Source organism: Taudactylus pleione, unplaced genomic scaffold (genome assembly GCF_031769625.1).
Source record: "Taudactylus pleione unplaced genomic scaffold, aTauple2 ptg000036l, whole genome shotgun sequence".
Lineage (NCBI taxonomy): Eukaryota > Metazoa > Chordata > Amphibia > Anura > Myobatrachidae > Taudactylus > Taudactylus pleione.
The window spans coordinates 10,519,956-10,545,086 of record NW_028284438.1 but is presented as its reverse complement, the minus strand read 5'-3'; the positions used below and the strand labels follow the sequence as shown (position 1 = coordinate 10,545,086).

Below are 25,131 nucleotides of genomic sequence, written 5' to 3'. Positions count from 1 at the left end.
GACCAAAGGGTAGAGCCTTAAATTGCTAATGTTCCTGAAGGACAGCAAACCGTAAAAATTGCTGGTAGGATGGCATAATAGGAACATGCAGATATGCATCCTGAAGGTCCAGGGAAACCATGTAATCCCCTCAGCTCCATTGCCAAAATAATTGACCGAAGAGTTTCCATATGAAACATGGGTACATGGATAAACCTGTTAAGGGTTTTAGAGTCAGTATAGGGCGATAAGTCCCATTCGATTTCTGAACTGTTGCGATACAGGAACCGGGATTATTACCCCCGTCTGCAGCAGGGAGTGAATGGCTTCCTGAAGGCCAAAGCTTCCACCGCATCTGCTGGCGGATCTGTGCAAAAAAAAAAAAAAAACTTCTGGGGAGGATGCCTCCTGAAAGTGATCCTGCCACACCAAACAAACAACTGAAGTCCTATGGCTAGGGGCAGGTTGTTTATGGAGGAGGACCCGAGGCATCCTGGGAGCTGAAGCTTTAACTGTTTGTTGCCTGGTCTCTAACCATAATATTCCCCATGGTATCCCTGTGGATACCTATGGACCCTGTAGAAGAAAACCTTTTTTCACATACTCAATCTCCCTCTCAAGAAACATTCTTCTATTGTTGTTCCACTCTGTCTTCCCTACATGGTATGCATGCAAACCTAAAATTACAAACATCTACCGGGATGCAGTCAATACCCAGAGAGTCGGGATGCAGGCACCTCTCAGAAACCCGGCATCCAGACAGTAAGTACTGGAGTTAGGGGGAGTACTAGGGTTAGGCACTAAGGGAGAAGGGTTAGGTTTAGGCACTAGAAGGGGAAGTTAGGTTTAGGCACCGGATAGGAAGGGTTAGGGGTAGGGAGAGGGTTAGGATACTGACTGTTGATATTTTCTCCATCTCAATCTGCACCAGAGCTGATGTCAGGTTAATGTAACTACAGACAAGACTTGAATACTACTATTGGTGCATACACGGTCAGATTTTTCTAAAGATCTGAACAATAATTTCAAAAATCGTTCATATCTGAAGGAAAATCTGACATGTCTGAACGATGAACGATGCGCGTTCCAATGGTCAGATAACGATATCTGACATCTGATGTGTTTGCAGTCAGTTTTGGACGATTTCAGTCATTTCAATGCAGTCAAAAATCGTTCATAGTTCAAATCGTTGGCCAAATCGGTCATCTGACAAATCTGACCATTGTATGCACCTTTTCAGTGCAGTTCATGCTGCAGGGCCTCTTCACATAATTAACATTGGTACAAAGCCATTGTGTTAACCCATTCCAGTAGTGCCATCAAAACAACACACATCAGACCCTGGACATTAATGTTTGCCAGACATCGATGGTCAACCCTACTTCACAAGAAAGATTTTCAGCACCCAGGAAGATATCCTACCATCCCTGAAATGTGTGAGTCTCCTGAAATGATCAATCATATTGTTGAGATTACAGTAGTTTTTGCATTTCACCATGTTATTTTATAAAGCTAGTGCGCAGTGGTTATTGCTCATTACTGCTGGATAAAAGGCAAGGTACTTCACTACAACATAAAAGTTAAGAAAAATTGTTGCACTGCATGTTACCCAACTACAAGTACCTGCATTCCTGCCAACCATTACGCTGAGACTTGTAGTTCCACAACAGATGAATATCTGTTGTGGATCTATCTCATTCTTTGTACAGCAAGTGTGCTCAGACAAGGAGGTAAGCTCTGCTCATCTTCTCAGAATCAGGCATGTGGGTAGGTAAGGTCTGCTCACCCCGTCAGAGGCATGCAGGGGGGGGTTAGATCTGCTCACCCTGGGGGAGATGTATCAAACCATCGAGACAGAAAGTGGAGAAGTTGCCCACAGCAATAAATTATCTTCTGTTTCTGTCATTTTATAAACTGTGCTACGTATATGATAGCTAGAAGCCGATAAATTGGCCTATAGCAACTTTCCACTCTCTAAAACAGTGGTTCTCAAACTCGGTCCTCTAGACCCCTAACAGGTCACGTTTCCCCTAGCAGGTGCACAGGTGTATTAATTACTCACAGACACATTTTTAAAAATCCACAGGTGAAACATATGATTCTATGAAGAGACCTGGAAAACATGCAGTTTAGGGACCTGAGGGCCGAGTTCAAGAACCTATCCTCTAGAACAGTGTTTCCCAAACTCTTTCCTCAGGGCGCATTAACAGTGCATGTTTTCCAGGTCTACCCGGAGATTACAATTAAATAATTAGCTCCACCTGTGGATCTTTTAAAAAAGGTCAGTCAGTAATGCGTACACCTGTGTACCATCTAGGAAAAGTGGAAAACATGCACTGTTAGAGGTCCCTGAGCAATGAGTTTGGGAAACACCGACCTGGAAGGTTTGATGCATCTCCCTGTCAGAGACGCTCACAGCAGCTCAGACATTGCTACCTTTCTCTAGGAAGTCTGTGACTGTATACAGCGAGGGCTGGCCGCTGACAGCAAAGGTGTCCAGGCTGGGTGAGGCGCTCAGTGCGCCGGTTTTCCCCCTGCTCTTCCTCTTGCTGGCAGACATGCTGCTGCTGCTGCTGCGAGAGCCGGGGAGATACAGCAAGCGTGCACAACACGCATCAGCTTCCTCAAGTTCCTCCTCACAGCACACACACGTTGTGGCCGTAATGTATCACATACAGGAGCAGCTAACGGCAGCGTCAGCATTAACAGACCTTTAGCGGAGTCAGTATTACAGAGATTACATCAACACGTCACTTTCATGCTCCTTAGCCCCTTATTGGCCCACGCAGTGTGTTATGATGGAAGCCGTTAGCGCCATGTTGAAGTCTCTGTAGACATGCACTCTGGTTGCTGGGTGCTTTCATGGCATTAGCAGGATTTTTCTAGGACACCAGCAATGGTGGTCATTCTTTCAGTGTCTAAACTCTGACGACCCCCGCATGTAACCAGCTCTTACAGGGCGCAGTTAGTGCCTTCTCCGGGCCGGACAGTCACGGTGCCCATAGCAGCAATGGCTGCTGGAGTGCCGGGTGGCAAAGGTTGTTATATAACTTTTCCCATAGGATACCGGGATGTGGCGGCTCGGAGCACGATGGATACGGAGGTCTGTTACCCGTTACACCGGGGTGTGTGGGCGCCATCTCACCTCCGAGCCACGGCCAGAACTCTGTCTCCGGAGCACGGTAGACAGGTTTGGCGGAGTGAGTGTACGGCTGCAGCCGGCATACCCCAGAGACGAGGCTGTCTTCAGGAGCTGGTTACAGGGCAAGTGTCGTGTGCCAGGCACTGGGGAGAGGTCTGTGATTAGCAGGAGGCACTGCCAGGTTTCCCTTCGCAGTCAACACTGAATGCAGTATATCCAGTAATGTACAAGTCAAAAAACTTACACCCATGTACAAGAGTCTATATAAACATGATGTACTGTACGTTATAAAGTCTCAGTATTCTCTAAATATGCACCTTGCGACGCAACCCAACGGCTGACATATCGGGAGGTCCCCACACACGGAGAGATCGGGTGTCCGACCGCCTGATATGCTGACATCCCCCACCCGCATAGCGCTGCATGGGATCGTACATCGCACCCCCAGATCAAGTGAACAAGCAGTAAAGGTGCCCATTCACGGTGCGATATAGCAGCCGATTAGACAGATTGGTACGATATCGCTGCTATATCGTACCGTGTGTGGGCATGATATCGGCCAGTGCGCGCTCCTGTGGGGTCGTACATCGTACCTCCAGATCATACCGCATGTTGACTTGATCTGGGGATGCGATGTACGATCCCATGCAGCACTATGATGGTGGTGCTGGCATATCGGGCGGACAGCCACCTGATCGCTCCGTGTGTGGATATGTCGGTTCGCTGGTCGTGTCGCAAGGTGCATATGGCACTGTGTATGGGCGGCTTATGATCTGGAGGTGCGATGTACGACTCCACAGGAGCGCACACTGGCCGATATCATGCCCACACAGTACGATATAGTAGAGATATCGTACCAATCCGTCGGATCGGCTGCTATATCGCACCATGTATGGGCACCTTTAGTTTAATACCAGCAGCAGATTGTTCCCAGACACTAGTATATACTTTGAAGTTGAGCATTAGTTGTCTTCAACCATTAATTAACTACAATAAACTAAGACTTTTGAACAAAAAGAAATAAAATATTGTTTTGGGTTTTGTATTGCTGTATCATCTTGAAGATCATCTCAGGAAAATCCCGTCTAGAGAGCTTTCTTTTATGATTTAAATTACCAATTGTACTATTTGATTACCACTTTTATACCCCTTTTTCAACCAAAATCCCCGGGTCTGAACCGGGATTTGGAACACGTTTCCAACCCGGATCAGACCCGGGGCAACCTCCTTTCACACTGCGGTGCCGACCCGGGCTATGCCCGAGTCGGCACCATTCACACCTGACCCAGGTCAGCACTGACCCGGCGCGGCGAAGGTGACCAGCGCTTTTTCCCCTCCCTCCCCCCTCCGCGACCTACGTAGCTTATCCTGCAGCGGTCCGGAGGCAGGGAGAGCAGGTGGGGTGCGCCGCTTCGTGCCGCTCGGGCAGGCACTGCTTGCAGTGGCCGCTTGGAGATGATGTAATCTCCAAGCGCCACTGAAGCCGGCCAATCAGGCGGCATGCGGCGCGACCCGGGTCATCGTGAGCCGGGCCACACCGTTTACATTGCAGGGTGACACGGGAACAACCCGCGCTCAATCCTGCAATCGAGTAGGGTCGGATCCCCGGGTCTCTGGACCCGGGTTGATCCGTTCACACCGACTGAATTCCCGGGATTATGCGCGCTCACGTGCATCAACCCAGGATATTTCAGTCGGTGTAAAAGGGGTATAATAGTGACAAAGGACAACTGTTTAACGACCAACGATGCGCGTTCCTGCATGAACGATAACGATATCTATGGTCTTTTATGCATGCAGGCCAACTTGGACGATTTTGTAAAGATTTACCTGTAAAAAGATAGCTTCATTGAAATATCTATTATAGATATTTACTGTATCAGTGTGTACAACCAAAATCATTTGACCTGCACTACAGAAAGTTGGAGGGAAATCTATCAACAATATCTATGGTTGTTCAAGTTGTTCCGCATTTCTGCAGCATTAGATTTCTTTCACGTTGCTCCTCTGTTGCCTCCACACAGTACCAATCCCTACCCTGACTTCCTCCCACTTTAGAATTAATTTCATAGAAACATAGAATTTGACGGCAGATAAAAAACACTTGGCCCATATAGTCTGCCCTTTCTTACCTTTTGGTAACCTCAAAACTATGTGCTCTTCAATACTTTGTAAGGATATTTCTTTGTAAGGATATGCCTCTCCCAAGCATGTTTAAGTTGCTATATGGGAGGCTATTCCACTTATCCACTACCCTATTCATGAATTAATTTTTCCTCAAATTTCATTTGAACCTACCTCCCGCCAGTTTCAGTGAGGTAGTTTCAAAGGAAATTTGAGGAAACATTTGAATCTCCTCACATACAAAGTTCTTCTCCTAGCTACATCTCAAACCTCATCTACCTTCCACCCTCTCCTGTCAGCTGGTGACCACCACCTCTCACACCCACCTACCAAGACATCTGCCACCCTGTCCCAAAAGTATGGCACACTCTCCATCGGACTCCCCAAACTCCATTGCTTCAAAGGCTCCCACAAAACTCACTTATACTCCTTTAACACTACAAGCAATAACCCAGTTATTGCACATGAACATGCAGCAACCTGGGTTACTGTGCTGTGTGAAAGGGCCAGGTTGAAATAAGCCAAGTCGAGCGACCCAGCATTCCAACCCTGGTCACGAGAAGGATTGAACAAGTTTTCAACCCGGCTCGCGGTGCAGTGTGAACGGGTAACCCGGGTCAATGCGACCTGGGTCTCTTTCACTGCATAGGAAGAGCCGGCGCTTGGAGATTATCTTATCTCCAAGCGCTGGCTCAGCACGTGATGGCGGTGATGTCATCGACAAGGCATGCTGTATGTATGCTACAGTAATAATATAGTACTGCCATGAAGACGAGGACACTATTTCTGTTGAAAATCTGAGACTTGTCTGCAAACTGACCACATTTTTGGAAAGAAAAATGACTTTTTTATGATGTTGAAGGTGCAAATCTGCTGGAGGACAGTCAGATATAGTTGAAGGGCAGACTGTAAATATGATGCAAGCACCCTAAATATAAGCGGCACTATAATTTACTATTGATGTAAACTGTCATATGACACCTCTGTAAATGTCCCCTATCTCCATTGCACAAATAGTTAACACGTCAGATGAGGATTTATTGAAAAATGTGTCTAATTTAAGCAACAAAATCTGTTAACATTGAAATTTTGCCGCCATACTGTAAAGTAATATTATTTGTGTTGTATTTTTCTCACTTCAGATGCTATACAGAGATGGAAGGTAGAAGGCAGGATTGCAGTGTGGTTGCACATTCCCATCATGCTGAGTGGACTAATAGCCACTGCGGCCTTAGAAGGATTTACATTTCATCATGCTGAACATAACACATCCACATTGACTCTTTGGTTAAAGGAAGGTCCAAACAGGCTGCCTGGATATGCCACACACCAAGTAGGGGTTGCAGGTCAGTTCATAGTCTGCTTTATTTTTGTATTTTAAGGAAAATGTATTACTCGAATGTTGGTTGAATTTTGGATTTAAAATTGTACATTGTTTGCAGAGCATACCTTGTGTATTTTGCACTGTGCACCTCTGGAGCACACTTCTGTCGCCTCGACACAACTGAAGAGACATAATGGGGTGCTCTCACATAGGCAGAGTTAAGTGAGGGTATGTTTTTGGATCTATGGAAAGTTGGGCTTAAGTGCAGATACTGAGGCGCTTCTATTGCACCTAGTATAGGAAGGTATAAGTGCACACTGATGATGATGACTAGTAGCAAACCAAGCATACACAAATGGGGAGACTCAATGGAATCGGTATGAAATACCGGCTGACGCATGGCCGGCAGTTCGATTCCTGGCAGCGTCAGTCCGACAGATGCAGAGATCCCGGCAGTGGCAGGTCGACAGCGCTGGAAATCCCGATCGTCTCTAGGTAAGTACAAACTAACCTAACCCCCCTAACCCTCCTTAGGGGTGCGTAACCCTAACCTCCTCCTCCCTGTGCCACCCTAATCCCCCCTATAAGTGCCTAAACCTAGCCCCCCCTTCCCCGCTGCCAGTACATGGGCGTAAATATGCTCTTTTTACATTCAGATTTGTAGATCTTCATTGTTGGACACATGCAGCCAGCTCGGCTTTAGCACCATTGTGTTTAATTACTATTTGCCTAAAAAGATTACATTTTATTAATACAGCAGTTTGTTTTTAAAATGTGTCTGGTGTTTTATTTCTGTAATCTATGCGGTGATGGGGCCCAAGGTGTCCTAGTGAGCCCTCACCTGCTGAATAGTTATTATAGTCCTGTAGCTCTATGGTCTGGGGTTTGGGTTCTCCCCAGTTAACTTCACACATGCTGATTGTTTTCATAAACTGAATGTCTCATACCCATTTCAGACATACAACCCGGGAATCGCCCTGCTCAGACCCGGGATTTTCTACTGTGCAAAATCCTGGATATTTGGTCCAGACCCCCCTTTCACACTACAGCTTCTACCCGGGAAATTCCCAGGTAGACCCCTTTCAGACATATATAAGAACAAATCTCATTACATTCCTTTTTAGAGAAAAGTCATATGAGTCCTTTAATCCCAATGGATTTTTTCATATGGTACACCTTCTTAATAAATCCTCCTTCAACAAAGGTAATTTCCTCTTATATATGGTCTATGTTAGTAAGCGTCGGAGGGAGAATTACTCTTTCTTCTTTTTGTCAATATTGTTTGGAGGTTAGGGAAGCCTCGTTTAGAGTAACCACCCTGGGCTGCTATATTGTGCATTAGGAATTGTACACAATTATTTAGTACTACCCTTTCAGACATAAGCCAGGTTTTTCAGTTTATACACAGCACCTGCCTCTCCTCTGCCACCCCTCGTCTGTCCCCTCTCCTCACCTATTCCACCTTATATCGTGGGCATGTCCGGCGTCTCTGCTGTCCCCTCTCCGGCTGCCGCTGATGATGTCTTCATCATGCAGCAGGCAGCCGGCCAATCACAATAGAGCCCCCGTTACCTATTTGCCCTGGTGGTCCAGCAGGAGTGCGGGCGGCCCGGCCACCCACTGTGTCAGAGACCTGCCGACGGTCTCCAGCAACAGCGGGATTAGCCGCGCCAACGCGGCTCCCTTACCTGAGTCCCCAGCGTCCAGCTGCGGCTGGGGTCCTCTATGTTTGAGGAGGACCCGGTCGCCAGCACCGCAGCCACCGGCGGTTGGGATGGTGGAGCAGCATCGCTGAGCGTATTATAGGTCGCTCTGTGCTGCCCACTCATTGTAAAAGCTGCTTGGTGCAGCCCGGGAGTAAAGTCCCGGGAAATTCCCTGGTCAACTGTAGGGTCGGCTACCTGGGAATGTGTTCCCGGGTAGGTACCTTTCAGCCATACGCAAGATCCCAGGAGTTTGGCCGAGGCAAGCCAAAATACCAGGAATCTCAGTGCAATAAGGAGCATCAGGAAAGGCCTGAGTGGAATGTGAGGACTTTTTGGGATATCTGTGGCATGTGGGGGCAAAAAAAAAAGCAAGTTACTTGACACATTGACAAATCCATATTGCACTGCACATGGAACATATTTAAAATGTGCAGAGAGATTATATATGGGTGGGGTGTGTCGTAGCTCAAAACTTAATTGCAGTGTAAAATAAAGCTGTCCAGCATTTGTGGGCTGCATGCAAAGGAGGCAGTATTTACCCTGCATACATAAAAATACAATTATTTGCACTCCTCGCATTGCAGCATAGTTTGTCCAAGTGCAGAGTTACACCATTTTTTGCATCAATGTGTGGTTCTTGATGAATATCAGGTTGTCCATCACTGTCCCGTTAAAACGTTTTGTAACTGTATTTGACCAGAAGAGGGCACCAAATTAGTAAATGATGAATAGTTGTTATGGACATGTTGCTACATGTTCTGGGTTTGTTTTTCACCAATTAACTTCAGACTTGTGTTTGGTGATTAGATTGTTAGGGAATGTAATAGCATTCCCTCTTTTTAAAATCATCTGAAAACAGAGGCCAAATCTGGTATTATAAAGTGTCATATTGTGGAATCAATTTATTTGAATGCAGATCTTTTAAGCAGTTCTACCCTATTGGTGCATACACACGGTCAGATTTCCCTGGTCGATTTGAACGATATCGATATATCGTTATCGTTCAAATCGACCAGTTTCTGGCGTCTTCAAACGATGTTCGATGCGCGGGCACGGATGATCGATATCAACCTTTGCCCATGCATGCCAACCTGGTCGATATCGACCAGGTTAACCTGTTTACTATAGGGACCGATCGCGGGTCGTTATAGTTGTTTGGGGGTTGGTGCATGTTGCTGGATGTTTGATATCGAACATCCAGCACATGCAGGACGATCAGACAACGATCTCTGATCGTTAATACAAGTTGGTAGCTGCTCAATCACTTCAGTAATATCACTCAGGTGCATGTAAGGGAGAGGTTAGTCTATACAAGAAACAACAAAAAGTATTCCCCCAGCACACTGAATGAAATCAGCAATAAGATTTGAAGCACACCAGTGAGAGACTAAAGTGTTAGTTGGGGTTGGTGTGGCTGGGCTGCTCTGGTGAGGCACACATTAACACTTTATTTAGCACTTTCACACTTTCCAATTATATATTTTTTTCCATTATATTGTGTATATATATTTTTCTTAGCATTTTAATTACACCTTTCACTGATACCCCTTTTACACCGGAGCTAAAACCCGGGTTTTTGATGGGTTAACCCGGGCAGCTCCCTGGTGTAAAAGGGGAGAGAGTTGGATCGCCGGGTCGAGTGACCCGGCAATCCAACCCAGGTAACTAGCAGGGTTTAACACGGGCGTAGCCCGTGAAATCCTGCTGTGAGAACAGCGCGCTCCGGGTCACGATGACCTGGAGTGCGCTGTTAGCCGGCCGATTGGTCCGGCTTCAGTGGCGCTTGGAGATGACGTCATGTCCAAGTGACCACTTTCACTTCGCAAAAGCCGGGTCTATGCAGACCCGACTGCGGTGTGAGCGGCGCTGACTCGGGAATATCCCGAGTCGGCGCCGGCAAAATTCCGGGTCTGATCCGGATAGGAACTTTGTTCCAACTCTGGGTCAGACCCGGAATTTAGGTGGAAAAGGGGTATTATTAACACATAGTTTTTGCTTTAATCTCGTACTAACACTTTAGTCTCTCACTGGTGTGCTTCACTGGGGTGGCTGGCTATCGCCGGCTTTTTTGAGGTTCTGCACCCCAGATTCTGACCAAGTGATAGGGACCTCCGGTATCAGAAACGCCGTGACGCGGCCCAGAGGCTTAGCCATATCTTTGCAAATATATGCAACTGAGATCTCTGAATTATCTACCACCATGTAGTTTTTCAAATCTTATTGCTGATTTCATTCAGTGTGCTGGGGGATTACTTTTTGTGATCTCTGATCGTTGTCTGATCGTCCCGTGTGTACGGGCCATGTCAATAATACTAATAATATTTAAATGATGGAGTTTAGTACTTAACATGTTGACAACCTATGGAAACACTAAATCACGTTAATATAATTAGTAGGTAGTAACTCAACATTAACCAGTTATAGGAAATAAATTTAAAAGGAGCGCTAATATATAAAGATATTATTATTATATTATTTATCACATACAATAGATATATAAAAACTAAATAAAAATTAATAAACAGTCCAGTTAATCAGGAAAGGTTCACAAGAAATAAATATTAATATTAAATCAATCACAGTGTCAGGTTGTGGCCTAGGATCGGCCGTTACTCACCGCAGCACCGGCTTCCCCGATCCCTCAGGAGGTCAGACGCCAGGTGCGGCGGCGTGTGACGCACTGAGTATTATACTTAGAGCCATGTGGACATCCATGTGATGCGCTGTGCCTTGGTTGCTACGGTTGCCATCATGGACGCAGCCATGACAGTTCACATCACATGACTACCCTTGACCCAATGGTAGCATGGTGTTGGTCAGCTGACGCTGTCCATCAATAACCTGCTACCTTAGAGTATAAAGCCAGTCTTCGGATGGAAGGAAGTTGCCTGTGCAACGTTGTCTCTATCCTGTGTATTGCTGATACCCAGTTCCAGGTTCTCTACGCGATCTCCTCGAGAATCAAGTGCCAACTCCTTGTGAAACAGTGCGTCCTAACATCTTGCCTGTGTGCGATACAAGTGCCAACTCCTTGTGCAACAGTGCGTCCTAACATCTTGCCTGTGTGCGATACAAGTGCCAACTTCTTGTGCAACAGTGTGTCCTAACACTTTGCCTGTGTATACTACCATCTGCTGACGCAATTGTGCATCTTACACCACTCCTCCAGTGTAAGCTGCTAATGCCATACCGTGGACCAACAGTGCCTCAAGCACTTACTCCTTACTCATACGACTACTAGTTCTCAGTATTTCTTGTAGAAGTATACCTCCAGGGCCACCGGTTATTTGTCTCTATTCCCACAGTATCAGACACCTGTCCAAAGGGCCACGACCTGCCAGCTGGGTGCAGCTTAAACCCATATCCCGCTTGGAGGGGTCACTGATGAACACCTCCCAGTTGGTTAGACTCCGCGCCTTTGGATAGGTCTCATCAACGTTTGATACTCGTGGATGAGGAGGTCATATATCCAGGCCCCACACCTATGGCTCCAGGGACCTCAGCTTCCATCCCTTCAGTAGGGGATTCCTCTACACCGAACGTGACACACAGGGCCTGATTCAGAGCTACTCGCTATTTGAGAGCGCTCCCTCTGAATCAGGGCGAGGGTTTTTTTATTTTTTTCTCCTGCCCGCTCGCTAAGCTGTGGCTTGCGAGGAGACCCTGTGGTAGGGTCTCAGCTCTCGCAAGCCCGAGTGGACTCCCTGCTCTAATAGAGCAGGAAGTCCACTACTGACATCACGAGTGATGTCAGTAGGGCCGCCCACAAACGCCAGGTGTTCCTAAGGGAAAGCCTGCGTTTGCCTAACCGCCCCCCCTCCCCGCCTACAAAACAGAGCGAGCTGTCAATCAACATCGACAGCCGCCCCGTCTTGTAGCGAGCCCCGGAGCGAGTGAACTACAGTCGCTCGCTGGGGCTCGCGCATGCCTACGCCAGAGGCGGCGCATGCGCAGGGGGCAAACATCGACCCGCCTGCGAGTGCTGTGCGCTTGCGAGCGGGTCTGAATCAGCCCCACAGTGCACATCAATCCACATGTCTAAATAACCACAAACCTATCAAAAATCTCCTAATGTTGGGACTCTAATCCTTCTGCAATAGGTGTCCACCAATAGGGATGAGGCATTGTCTGTGGAAAAAAACAATAAGGACTGATATTTATTGTATATATCTTTCGACCCTCTAATAAGATACCGGTCGGGGAAAAAAAGGATATCCTATGGAGAAGCTCTTGTACTTAAATAGATGATTTTTGTAGAGTTAACAACAGAGTCCTGGATCTTCAAAGTATCATCCCAATAATGTAGCCATGAAGATTATTTATTCTCCACCTCTGTCACATAATAAACAGAAAAGGCAGTCTATAGTGGTGTGCACACTAGTTCTTTTAAAAAGCCACTTACCACTGGCTACTTTGTAGGGATCTGTTGCTTATCGAGATAATACCTCTCAATTCCAGCAATCACCATTTGTCTCAATCAAGTGGAGGATGTATTCTGACATGTAGCGTAATGCTCTCAGCTATCGGCAATCACCAGTAGCTTGTATCCGCTTCCAAAGTATCTCCATGTACATACGAAGATTCACAGGACAGCTCTCCAAGGTAAATAAAATTTGTAGCCTGTCACTATCCAGTCCTTACGCATTTCTCCGCTAGTTTGTAGCAGGGGTTTCCTCTGATGAAACCGCTGCTTCAAAGTAGCGGAGAAACGCGTAAAGGGTGGATAGTGACAGGCTACAAATTTTTAACAATCAGCTCCTAACTGTCAGTTTTTTACCTGGGGTAGATGTATTATAGCCGCACAGATTGTGCCACTATAGCTCTTCCTGCTTTGCCTCTTTATCGAGGCAAAGCAGGAAGCAGTACCAACGAGATGTTGTAAAGTCTCGTCTGCCTGAGTAGGGGATTGAAAACAACACCCTCCGGCGATCCCTGCCAGACCCCACAGTGCATCAGCCTAGTGCTGCTGTGCTGTCTCACCTTCCAGCCAGCTCCAGTGGGCTTGCGCGAGCTCTTTCAAGCTTCGCAAGATCTCCCATGCACAACCCGGAGCCCAGGAGCCGCCGCAGACAGGGACAGTGCTGTGCATGTCGAAATCGATAGCTGCAGTCAGTGCCACTGATTGTTCATACATTAGATTACACATAGGCACACTATCTTGTAGATAGGAGCTTAGAATATGACAGACGCATAATGCCCAGTCATTTCAAAAACACATCTCCACATTAACACATGGGGGAGAAGCAGTATCAGCACACATAACGTGCGCTGATACCACTAAACTCCCCACAGCCTATAACGTGACAGTTAGGAGCTGATTGGTTGGTACTTTATCTCCATCCACTTTATCTCTCGCCAAGGCTTAGTACATAGACCCCTTAAACTTTAATGAGTTGCTTGTGTGTAGCATACTTTCGAAAATGCTACAGTTGGAGGCAGATTCAATTAGTCGTGGGTGGTGTCACGTCTCTTCTAATAGTAAAGTGCCTGGAGCTATTCAATTAGAGACCTGCGAGTAGCACTAAGGTCGCAGTCATCGCTTATTTTTGCTCACACTTTTGAAAGGTGCATGCACTTTGGGCCTCACCAGCTTGGATCCCAAGACTGCGGACGCACAAACCCAGTCGATGTGTGCGTTTTGTGTATCTGTATGCACCACAGTGCGCAAACTGGCCGCTGCGATCGCGAAAGTGAACACAGCGGATATGCAGAGACATGGAGAAATGATGACAGGAAGTGCAGTTTGGGGGTGGTTGAAGGAATGCAGGAGTGCCTGAGCATTTGAATGCCGCTACAGGGGCGTGCATTATTAAGCCCCTGCGACGTCATACACAGCCAGAGGTTTAGATGACGACAGGAAGAATCGCAGTTTGTAAGTCATGTCAAGCTCAACCACAACTGTACGTATATGTCTGATGTTACTTGATGTTACCAATGTTTTTGCTGACTTGCAGATGTATGTAATGGGCAGTGGGCAGCTTTATAAGCTGGTGGACATCTTGGTATAGTGCTGCCATCGCATTCATTTGCATAATTTCACATCGGCCGGGTGCGTGCAATTGCAGACTTGTAATCCAAGCTGAATGAGGCCCTTTACCCATGAGTAGAGACTGCGTAACGTGACTTTCAATGAGATATTAGGGGTTTAAACAATTTTGTCAGATAAGGTAGTTAACTTTGCTATGTATGTTTTAAATGGCAGGTTACAGTGCTTACCAAATAATGATGCTGCTCAAACTATAGTCTCACTCCTGTTACTAAGTATAGTAAATCACTCCATCTACAGATTGATGACATTACTCTGGAAATGAGCAGGGAGACAATATAAATAAATGCTGTAAAATAGTTTCTTTTGTAGAGATTTTTCCTTTACAATCCAAAAAATTATGTCCAATCTGTAATACGTGACTATAACAAAATATACTTTATGTTGCGATTAATTCTTGGATCACTCACTCCACATACAGGCACAATGTAATTTGTAATCTTTTCCAGGTGCTGTTTTAGATGAGGACACTGGCAAAGTATTGGTTGTACAGGACAGAAATAAGGTATGTGTACTGACAGCATATATTTAGTTGAAAAATATAGTTTATGCTATATGTTACTAATGATCAGAGTAAAAAAAAAACAATGGTTTTCCTGTAAATGCACAGACATGGAAATAATTTGTTATTACATACATACATACATATATGTATTTTTTGGTGTGTTTGGACTGTTTTGTTTTTATTTGCACATTATATATGTATAGTTTAGTCCAACATCTGTCAGGTTTGAGCACGTCATCCCAGGAGATTACAAATGTTTTATTTATATAACGCACACACAGCACTTTACAGAGGATATTTGTCCATTCACATCAGGCCCTGCCCCAGTGGACCTTACAATCTATATTCCTCCCTTTCACATGTACACAGACACTAGGGATAATTTTTGTCAGGAGCCATTAAGCTACAAATGTATTTTTGGTGAAATCAAACCCAAGACATCAGTGCTGGGAGGCAGTAATGCTAACCATTACACCATCCATGCTGCCCATTATCTGTGAGATTACTGGGTGGGAGACGATATACCACATGCTTCAGCAGAAACAAACCTGCATTCCAATGCAGATGCATCCCATGCATCCCCCAGCTTTTAAAGAGGAGAACCTAGGTCTGTGTGTGTATATACAGATGTGTTCATATACATCTATCCTCTGTGCGCTATAAGTCGCATTACACATAACACGTGAGCGGCATGCAACTTGGTGCAACTTTTTGAGCTAATAAGACACACTTTAAGGGAAAAGGTGTAACGAAAAGAGGCTTGGCGCTACCGAGTCACGCCATGGCAAGGCGCAATTAGAAGAGCTGTTTAACGCACAAAGGGGCTAGATGTATGTTGACATGCAAGGAGGCTAGATGTAAGTATATATTAATGATACAAACAACAAGACAAGAAGGCGCTGATAGTGTAGTCATTTCAAAACCTGTTTGGTTATTATGGTAAGTATTGTGCGTACATTAAATAAAACTATTTAAGCTTATCTCAATTCCACTTTGACCGATGGTATGATGAATCAAGACCCAGTACTTCTTTAAAGCCTCCAATATCGGAGTGCAGCCCAGCACCTAAAACAAGATCAGAAAAAACTCATAGGATAGTATGTATCAACTTTATCAAAAAGTAAAGATTAAAAACACGTACATAAAAACCACTTGACACAGAGCATGTATACAAATATGAATCACCCAAAATGGTACCGACTTCTGGGAACTCCCGATAACCGTGATATTTCTTCAATGGGTGCAAGCTTTGGAAAACCATGAGCAGGAACCTACCAACGCGTTTCGTTTGAACCAAACTCCCTCAGGGATAGGTTCCTGTTCCACTGAAGGTGCTTAAATAGGGCTATCAATTAACTACAGTGTATCTGGGGCTATTTCATGTTAGCAATAGAATGGATTCCTTCTACGGATATGTAACATATAACAGGACTACTAGAACATGGCTGACTTAAAAAGTTACAGATCACATATAGAAAATATTTAATAATGTTTAATAATACACTCTTTATATATAGACAGACATTTAATCATATATAAATTTGCAAAACAATATTTGATAATATATGTGTTTTGAAATTAATTAATTTTTATAATAAGGGCTAACCCAAAATGGCCACCAAAAATGAGGACAAAACTATAGTGATGAAATATAAAACACACCAGATGAATAATTAATCAGTACGAGTGACAGCTCTAGCCTCCTATCGGACACTGCCACATCATACATGTCTTAACCAGAAGTAATCCAAGGACTACCAGGTGGCCACGTGTACCGGAAATGACATGGCACACACATACTTATTAGGTGCATAACTAAACAGGTGCGCTGTATTATACAGCGTCACCCGATATCGGAAGTGATGTGACACTATGAGTGGTGTACTAGGTAGCGTCGCGTCACCTGCTGACCCGAAGGGACACGACGCTACTCCCAGAACCGGAAGTGACGTGACCTTGTGGGTGATATACTAGGTAGCGTCGCGTCACCCACCAACCGGAAGTGATGGGACGCTCCTATCAAAGTGCTGGGTAACTCCACGTTCCCTATTTTACCGGAAGTGACATATAGAGCCATATTCAATTAGAGGCGAAGTTTTCGCCTATCCAATTGTTCGCTTCATTCGCCTGTTTCAGAGGCAAATTTATTCCGTGCTCGTCCCCGCTTTTCGCCTAATTCAATTGCAAAACAGGCGAACACGGAAATAGGCGAATACGGAACAGGTGAAAAGTACTGAAAGAATTGGGGAAATCAGTCTGTACCCCAGAAAAAGATGCTCTAACATAGGGAATCAATATAGATGTGTACTAATAGCCCTAATAAAACTATTTTGCGTACTTAAGTTGTGTAAATTGCTTGCTATTAGCATTTTTGTAAAAGTGGTGAAGAATGGCATAAAGCTGTATTTTTTGGTGAAAATAAGTAGTCCTGTCAAATTTGGGGTGCTTAAAAATAGGTGCTAGCATGTTTTTATGTCTCTAAAGTGAACTTTTAAAAACCGTGAAAAATCCACCTGCTGCATGTACTTGCAATCCCAGAAACACCTGACCCATACTTGTGGACCCCCAAGAAGTCTTTTTCGCTACTTTTAATGTTTATCCCCCCACTTTTTAAATTTACACCCCAAAAATGACATGTCTTTTTTGGGGTGTTCTTAGGTTTTAGTTTCTGGTTTTTTTTGCGTATTTGTCCTTTGGGGGGCTGTCCCAAGGGGTCTGAGTTGTTTCCCCACGTTTGCACCCCAAAATAAAGATTTTGCATTTCTTTTCACCAGCTATTGATTGGAGAATCATTTTTGGAGAATTGTTTCCACTTAGGCGAAATTGTCCTGGAATTGAATTTGGCAAATTTTTTTTTGGCGAATTTTTCACAAAAAAACAGGCGAATATGGCTTTTCACCTCTAATTGAATTCCCCTCTTTGTCACCTAATCACCGGAAGTGACGTTCCGTTCCCTCTAGCACTGGAAAGGAATATATAATTGAAAACCGGAAGTGGGGCTGTGAAGTCAAATAACAAAAATTGAAGTTAAAAAACCTCTATATTGGGAAAAATAATGTATACCCATATCTAATTGACATCTTCCTGTATACAGTTCTATGTAACCCTTAATTGAAACATAAATAATAAATAATATAATTAATAGTGACTCCCCTTCTAAAAACTAAGACACTGTCAATGTCCAACATGAACATATGAGTGTCATCTTACCTAGTGTGATGTTAAATTAAAATTAATGTAAATGAATGAACATAACAATTATATTTACAAAACCTTAATACATATATAAAAATTAATATTAAAAAAATGCAGTTTGCAGCAACACAACCCTTACAAAACCATATCTAAAATATTGGTTAATAATACACCCCATATGGTGTCATTAATTAAAATTAATATAATATACTGAACTCCTAATCTTTAACCCAAAAATGACACAATGTCCATCCCCTCATTTAGTCCCGCTGGTGTTAGTGTATTGCACATATATATCCAATATGATTCTTTCCTTGATAGAATTAAATCCCTATTATAATGATATGATGGGATGTGTTCTAATATTGTAAATTTTAACTAATGTGGGTTAGAACCATGGACACGAGTGAAATGTCTTGGTAAACTGTGGTTAGAGACATTATTCCGAATATTACGCAGGTGTTCCTGAATCCTGATTTTAACTGGTCTTTTAGTCTTTCCAATGTAATATAAACCACAACCACATTCAATACGGTATATGACATACATAGTATTGCATGTCACCTTGGACCTAAGTGTATACTTTTTACCATTGTCCAAAAGGCAAGAAAAAGGTTGTTTATCCATGTATTTACAAACTATACAGTTCGTACATGGGAAACAGTCAGTTTTATTCAAAGGTAACCAATTGGATTTTTTATCGGTGATAGTATTTTTAATATTACTTGGGGCGAGCATTGTTTTCAGTGGTCGTGCTTTCTTATAAACTATTCTGGGTTTTAATGGTAAATGAGAGTTTTAAGTCAATATAATGCGAGAGATTAGAGGTAAGGGACTCCACCCCGGAGATGATGGGTCTCCCTGGTGGGGAGTCCCTATCCTTATAGATCTTCGGTATGTGATAAAAAGTGGATATTTTTGGATGTTGAACATATAGATCAGGCCTGGCCAGCTTGTGGCTTTCCAGCTGTTGTGAAACTACAAGTCCCAGTATGCCTTGCTATTAGGGAATGCTAAAACTGTTGCAGGGCATGCTGGGACTTGTAGTTAAAAAACAGCGGAGAGCCACAGGTTGGCCAGGCGTGATATAGATATCACTTGGTCTATTATTAGATATGGGTATACATTATTTTCCCCAATATAGATGTTTTTTAACTTCAATTTTTGTTATTTGACTTCACAGCCCCACTTCCGGTTTGGGAAACATGCCCCACTTTCGGTTTTATATATTCCTTTCCGATGCTAGAGGGAACGGAATGTCACTTCCGGTGATTAGGTGACTATATGTCACTTCCGGTAAAATAGGGAACGCGGAGTTACCCAGCACTTTGATAGGAGCGTCCCCTCACTTCCGGTTGGCGGGTGATGCAACACTACCTAGTATATCACCCACAAGGTCACGTCACTTTCGATATCGGGTTCTGGGATTAGCGTTGCGTCACTTCCGGTCAGCGGGTGACGCGACGCTACCTAGTACACCACTCATAGTGTCACATCACTTCCGATATCGGGTGACGCTGTATTATACACCTAATATAGCTGTTTAGTTATGCACCTAATATGTATGTGTGTGCCGTGTCATTTCCGGTACACGTGGCTACCTGGAAGTCTTTGGCTTACTTCCGGTTAACACATGTATGATGTGGTAGTGTCCGATAGGAGGCTAGAGCTGTCACTCGCACTGATTAATTATTCATCTGGTGTGTTTTATATTTCATAATTATAGTTTTGTCCTCATTTTTGGCGGCCATTTTGGGTTATTATAAAAATGAATGAATTTCAACACTTATATATTATCAAATATTGTTTTGCATATTTATATATGATTAAATGTCTGTCTATATATAAAGAGTGTATTATTAAACATTATTAAATATTTTCTATATGTGATCTGTAACTTTTTAAGTCAGCCATGTTCTAGTAGTCCTGTTATATGTTACATATCTGTAGAAGGAGTCCATTTTATTGCTAACAGGAAATAGCCACAGAGATTCTGTAGTTAATTGATAGCCCTATTTAAGCACCTTCAGTGGAACAGGAACCTATCCCTGAGGAAGTTTGGTTCAAAGAAAACGCATTGGAGGTTCCTGCTCACGGTTTTCCAAAGCTTGCACCCATTGAAGAAATACCACGGCTGTCGGGAGTTCCCAGAATTCGATACCATTTTGGTTGGACTATCCTAATCCCTGGTTGGGTGATTCATATTTGTATACATGCTCTGTGTCAAGTGGTTTTTATGTACATGTTTTTAATCTTTACTTTTTGATAAAGATGATACATACTACCCTATGAGTTTTTTCTGATCTTGTTTTTGGTGCTGGGCTGCACTCCGATATTAGAGGCTTTAAAGAAGTATTGGGTCTTGATTCATCATACCATCGATCAAAGTGGAATTGAGAGAAGCTTAAATACTTTTATTTAATGTACGCACAATACTTACCATAATAACCAAACAGATTTTGAAATTACTACAAGCGCCTTCTTGTCTTGTTGTTTGTATCTTTTTTAGATCCATTGGCTGGCAAGGATCGTACAAGAGGAGCAGCGATATATATATTTATTTGAGTGTCATTTAATTGTATGATCAATAATGCATTGAGGGTTTGTTACATGGAGATATATATATATATATATGTATATATATATACTGTATAGTGTTCACTATAGCTCTGGCTGCAGGCAGGGCGCCAGAGCTAGAGAGGGCACTTGCGTGCGCGCACCCGAAAAAGGGGGCATGGTCATTGTATTGGGATAGCAAAATGGCTACTGACAGCCATTTCTATTCATGGTTCTTATGTGTGTATCAGACATGAAGTGGTATCAGGCATGAAATGGTACAGGAATGTGGAAGCAGACAGGCCATAAATCCTTTAGGCGTTGTCTACTGCGATGTATGCTTGCGTTAAGTATTAGAAATCCTTATCAATAGTTAACCAATAAAGTAGTTTGAAGTAGGTTTATGCCCATATTAGTAAGAGTTAGATGGGTATGCAAGTAGGATACTATATAAACGAAGAACAAAGAAGCTTCCAGTGGCTTGCCCTATGCCTGGACCAGAGACTGCAGCTGGTGGCCAGAATATTGTTCGTTCCAGCTCTATTCTGAGAGGAGGCTCCTGGATCGTGTAACCATCTTATATTCCGAAGCTAAGTAACTATTATTCTTCCATATCTTGTTATCTGTTGTAATAAATGATAACTTTTTTCAAGATACTGGTTTGTGTGGCTTAATTAACCTTCTGTATCCAAGAACCTTATCTCGTTCCACCGGGAACAGTCATTTAAAAGGGGCGTGTCTATAAGACGCGTCCCATTTTCGTCACTCCTGGGGGCGTGTGCCCCACGCCGGGGAGCCCCCAAGCGCTGCTGACAGGTAGAATAGATGCCGGGTGCATGCGTCCAGAGTCTGTTCACCGGCGATGACCGGGCAACCGCACATTTCCCCACCCGCGGGACACTGCGATCCGCGGGTGAAGACGGCACCCACAGGCTGTCTTAGCAGGGCGCTGGGCAGTGAGGGCAGGGCACTTTTTGCCCTCCAGAAGGAGGGGCAGGGTGCAGTGCCCCGCTAAAACAGCCTAGCGGGAACACTATATATAATTCAGTGCTTATTTGAGTAAATGTTACATTATCTCTTGAAGGACTTTAATTAAGAATTTTGACTTCCTTACCGTAGTTTCACCTATGTTCATTATGATAATATTTGCTTAAGAGTCAATGTTCTTTATGTTATCCATTTTCTACAGTCTCTTCCAAAGGTTATGACGGGTTAATCATTTTCATAATGTGTCCTTTCACACTAATGTCACTATGGTTAGTCTGTAACGGACCATCAGTGTACTTACATTAAAGGTAGATTAGCTGTTATTTATGTTTATGCTTGTCCTATGACACATGGCTCAACCCAGCAACCTCACGGAGGGCACTGTGCTTATTTCTGCCAGCCATCTCTATTGTTTAGGTTTCAGCTGACTCTGTTCACTTTACCCTCAAAGTGACACTGCTCATTGTATAAACAAGTCCTAAAATTTGGATAGCTGGTGACTAAACTGGCAGCTATTGGTTAAAGTGCAGGTAACAAATTGCTGCCCTTATTCTTAAAACCCGTATTCATTCGTGTCTATCTAAGATCACCTACCCTTAACTCCCAGAAGAAGCAGTAACCCGTCTAGATAGTTCATTTACAGATAGTGAGGTGGAGGAGGCGATTAAATCATCTCTGACGAGAAGGAGCCCGGGCCCTGATGGGTTCACTAACTTATATTATAAATGTTTCTGTGAGAAACGTATCCCTATTTTGGTCCCTGCCTTTACCAAAATTTCAGACACTATCCTCTTTTTGACTCCCAAGCTCTAGAGGCCCATATACCTGTCCTGCTGAAAGAAGGCAAAGACCCGACCCAGTCTCCAGCTACCATATGAAGCTTTTTGTAAGTTAATTGCAAATCACTTAAAGGCTTGACTTCCTGGCCTGATACACCCAGACCAGTCTGGGTTTGTGTTGTGCAGAGAGGTCAGGGTTAATACTACTAAGGTTATAGCCTTATATACTTAGTTTCTTCATCAGGGTCCATAGGGATCCACAGGGATACCATGGGGATAATGTGATTGGAGTGATCCAGGCACCAAACAGTTAAGCTTTCAGCTCCCAGGATGCCTCTGGTCCTCTTCCATATATACCCCGGCCACAGGCATTCAGTTGTTAGTTTGGTGCGGCAGGATTCAGACGCACCTTTTGTAACAGGGAAAATATATATTAGTATAGGAAGCGCTGCCAATTGGAGACGCATTAATAGTTTTCAATACAATTTATTATTACATGATAATATGGCCATATCCTAAACACAATAAAACACAATAAATATCATAAAAAATAATAGCAATAAAAGAAAATTTGAAGAATAAGTCAGGCTTGGTCTGAGCGTTTTGTTTAGCAACAAAGGACACAGTCAAAACCTTCACACAAGGTTTCAATGTATTGTTATAATACTCCACACTACTTTAATCACACATCTCAATATATACCCTCTGTTATTTTAACAATATTTTTCTTGGATAGCCTTTCTACTAATTAAGTGGACAATCCTCTGTGATACACCAAATCCAAATTTGGGAAATCTTCAGTCAGCTTTTATCCATATCCCTTTGTTTCATAAAAAAAAACAGAACTTTCAGTTCTTTGAAGACATAAAGGGAACTGATCATAGGTGTATCAAAGTTCACAATATCAGTTTATATCAGTCAGCTTCAATAGGGGAGCCTCTCATTTAAATACAAATCCTCCCATGCTGTAAAAATGGATATACTGCCCAGCCAAATGGTAATGTCACTGCTGCCCTTACACCAGCCATTGTGCTCAGGGATACTTGGCAGGGGTCTTGTTGCCGACCATGTGATGATACTCACTCAGAGTTCTTATTGTGATTTCTTACACTGGGCATCTCAGCAGAGTATCTCAGTATTACATGGATGTGTGGAGAGAAAAGGAGCCTGTAACGCGTTTCTCCGCTTGTAGTGTATGTCAGCGGCTTCCTCAGACAGAATGACTCCATGGCTAGCAGTGAGTTTATTTATACCTCCTTAATTGCCTGTTTTATTACTTCATATGAAGCTGCCATGTCCATTTACACAGATCACATACTTAGGCCACGCCTCTTCCTTTTATGCATTCCAGCCACCATTTTTGTAATATTTTTTTTTAGATGGCCACTTCCTGTATCTTTCTTTTCACAGTGTTTGCGTTTCAGCTGGTGTTACGTATGCATTCCAGCGGCCATGCACTATGGTGCAATGGTAATTTCTTACTTTTAACTTTTCATTAGCATTCCAGAAACAGGCAGGGTTATCCGTGTACCCAAGTTCCATATGGAAACTCTACGATCAATGGAACCTGGGAATTTTTTTGGCTTATCTGGACATTCAGGGTGCGTACTTCCATGTGCCGATTAAGCCATCTCACCAACAATTTCTACGGGTTGCTGTCCTGAAACAACATTACCAATTTTAGGCACTGCACTTTTGGATTCTCGACAGCCCCGAGGGTCTTCACCAAATCAATGGCAGTGATGACGGCCTATTTCAGGCTTCAGGGAATCAGAATATGGCCACACCTGGGCGGGTCTTCTGATAATGATAACACCATCTCCAATTGACATGGCCTGCCTACAGAAGCACGGCTGGATAATCGATTGGAAGAAATCGTCTCTGTCTCCAATACAGCGGATGGTACATCTGGGGGCACTTCTGGATTCTCGGGCATAAAGGGTGTTTCTGTCAGAGATCAAGACTGTGGCCCTTTCATTGCGAGTAGTTAAATGGCTCCGCAATCAAAGTGTATCCATTCTATCAGTGATGCAGGTCTTAGGGTAGATGGTATCCACCTTCGACATGGTGGAATATGCTCAGTTCCACTCCAGGCCTTTGAACGATATTATCAGCATGAGACGGTGCACTCTGTGACAGGTCCGGAGACCTGTGTACACAAAGAGCGGACTCTGGTGTCCATTTTCGGTTGGATGTGGTGAGGTTCCCTTGTGGACGCTAAATCTGTATTTATATACACAGAATTGTACTTTTCAAAGCTGACTATCGATGGTTCAGGTCTGGACTCTATGAATTTCTTATTATAGCACATTAGATCCCAGTGGGCTGCAGCTAATATTCATTCTGCTATTACTAGATTATTAATGTTGGTGAATTGTTGTATTTTTATTGTTAAATTATTGTTACTTTTATTCAAAATACATATATAAACATTATGTGATATTAAAAATGGCGTCTTGATCTTTGTGTGGGTTCTACCATATCCCTATTATACTCTCATATTTTTCAGATACATAATATCAATTGGCGCAAATCCCATCTCTGTTTCTAGTATCCAGTGACCATTCTGTGGCCACAGTATTTGAGCTCATACAAGCTCATAATTGTTTTGCTGCTATTTCTAGACGTAGTGACATATAACTTGAATTTTTTATTAGCACCTGCTTAGTGTTTTTTTGTCCTATTGACTAAGGCTGATCTCCCTGACCCAAACACGGCAACAGCATATTCTACTCAGTCTATGGAACCATCATGGGCATTTCATCGAGCTGCCTATGTTGAACATTTG

General features: G+C 43.6%; 2 protein-coding genes across 4 annotated transcripts in view; one reads left to right on the top strand and one right to left on the bottom strand.

Moving 5' to 3' along the window:
* AFG2A (AAA ATPase AFG2A) overlaps nt 1-2,606 on the bottom strand; it is a 544,164-nt gene extending 541,558 nt beyond the window's left edge. For both annotated transcript variants that reach the window (XM_088452282.1, XM_088452283.1), the window contains exon 1: nt 2,416-2,606. In XM_088452282.1, the coding sequence (XP_088308408.1) occupies nt 2,416-2,539 (124 nt within the window). In that variant the 5' untranslated portion in view covers nt 2,540-2,606. The remainder of the gene's footprint in view (nt 1-2,415) is intronic.
* The window catches only part of NUDT6 (nudix hydrolase 6), a 35,203-nt gene continuing 12,361 nt past the window's right edge, over nt 2,290-25,131 (top strand). Inside the window, exons 1-3 of one of the 2 annotated variants that reach the window (XM_088452286.1) lie at nt 2,290-2,363; nt 6,388-6,591; nt 14,771-14,826. In XM_088452286.1, the coding sequence (XP_088308412.1) occupies nt 2,336-2,363; nt 6,388-6,591; nt 14,771-14,826 (288 nt within the window). In that variant the 5' untranslated portion in view covers nt 2,290-2,335. Of the gene's footprint in view, nt 2,364-3,010; nt 3,244-6,387; nt 6,592-14,770; nt 14,827-25,131 lie in introns of those variants that run through there. The other variant, XM_088452285.1, reaches the window with a different exon arrangement.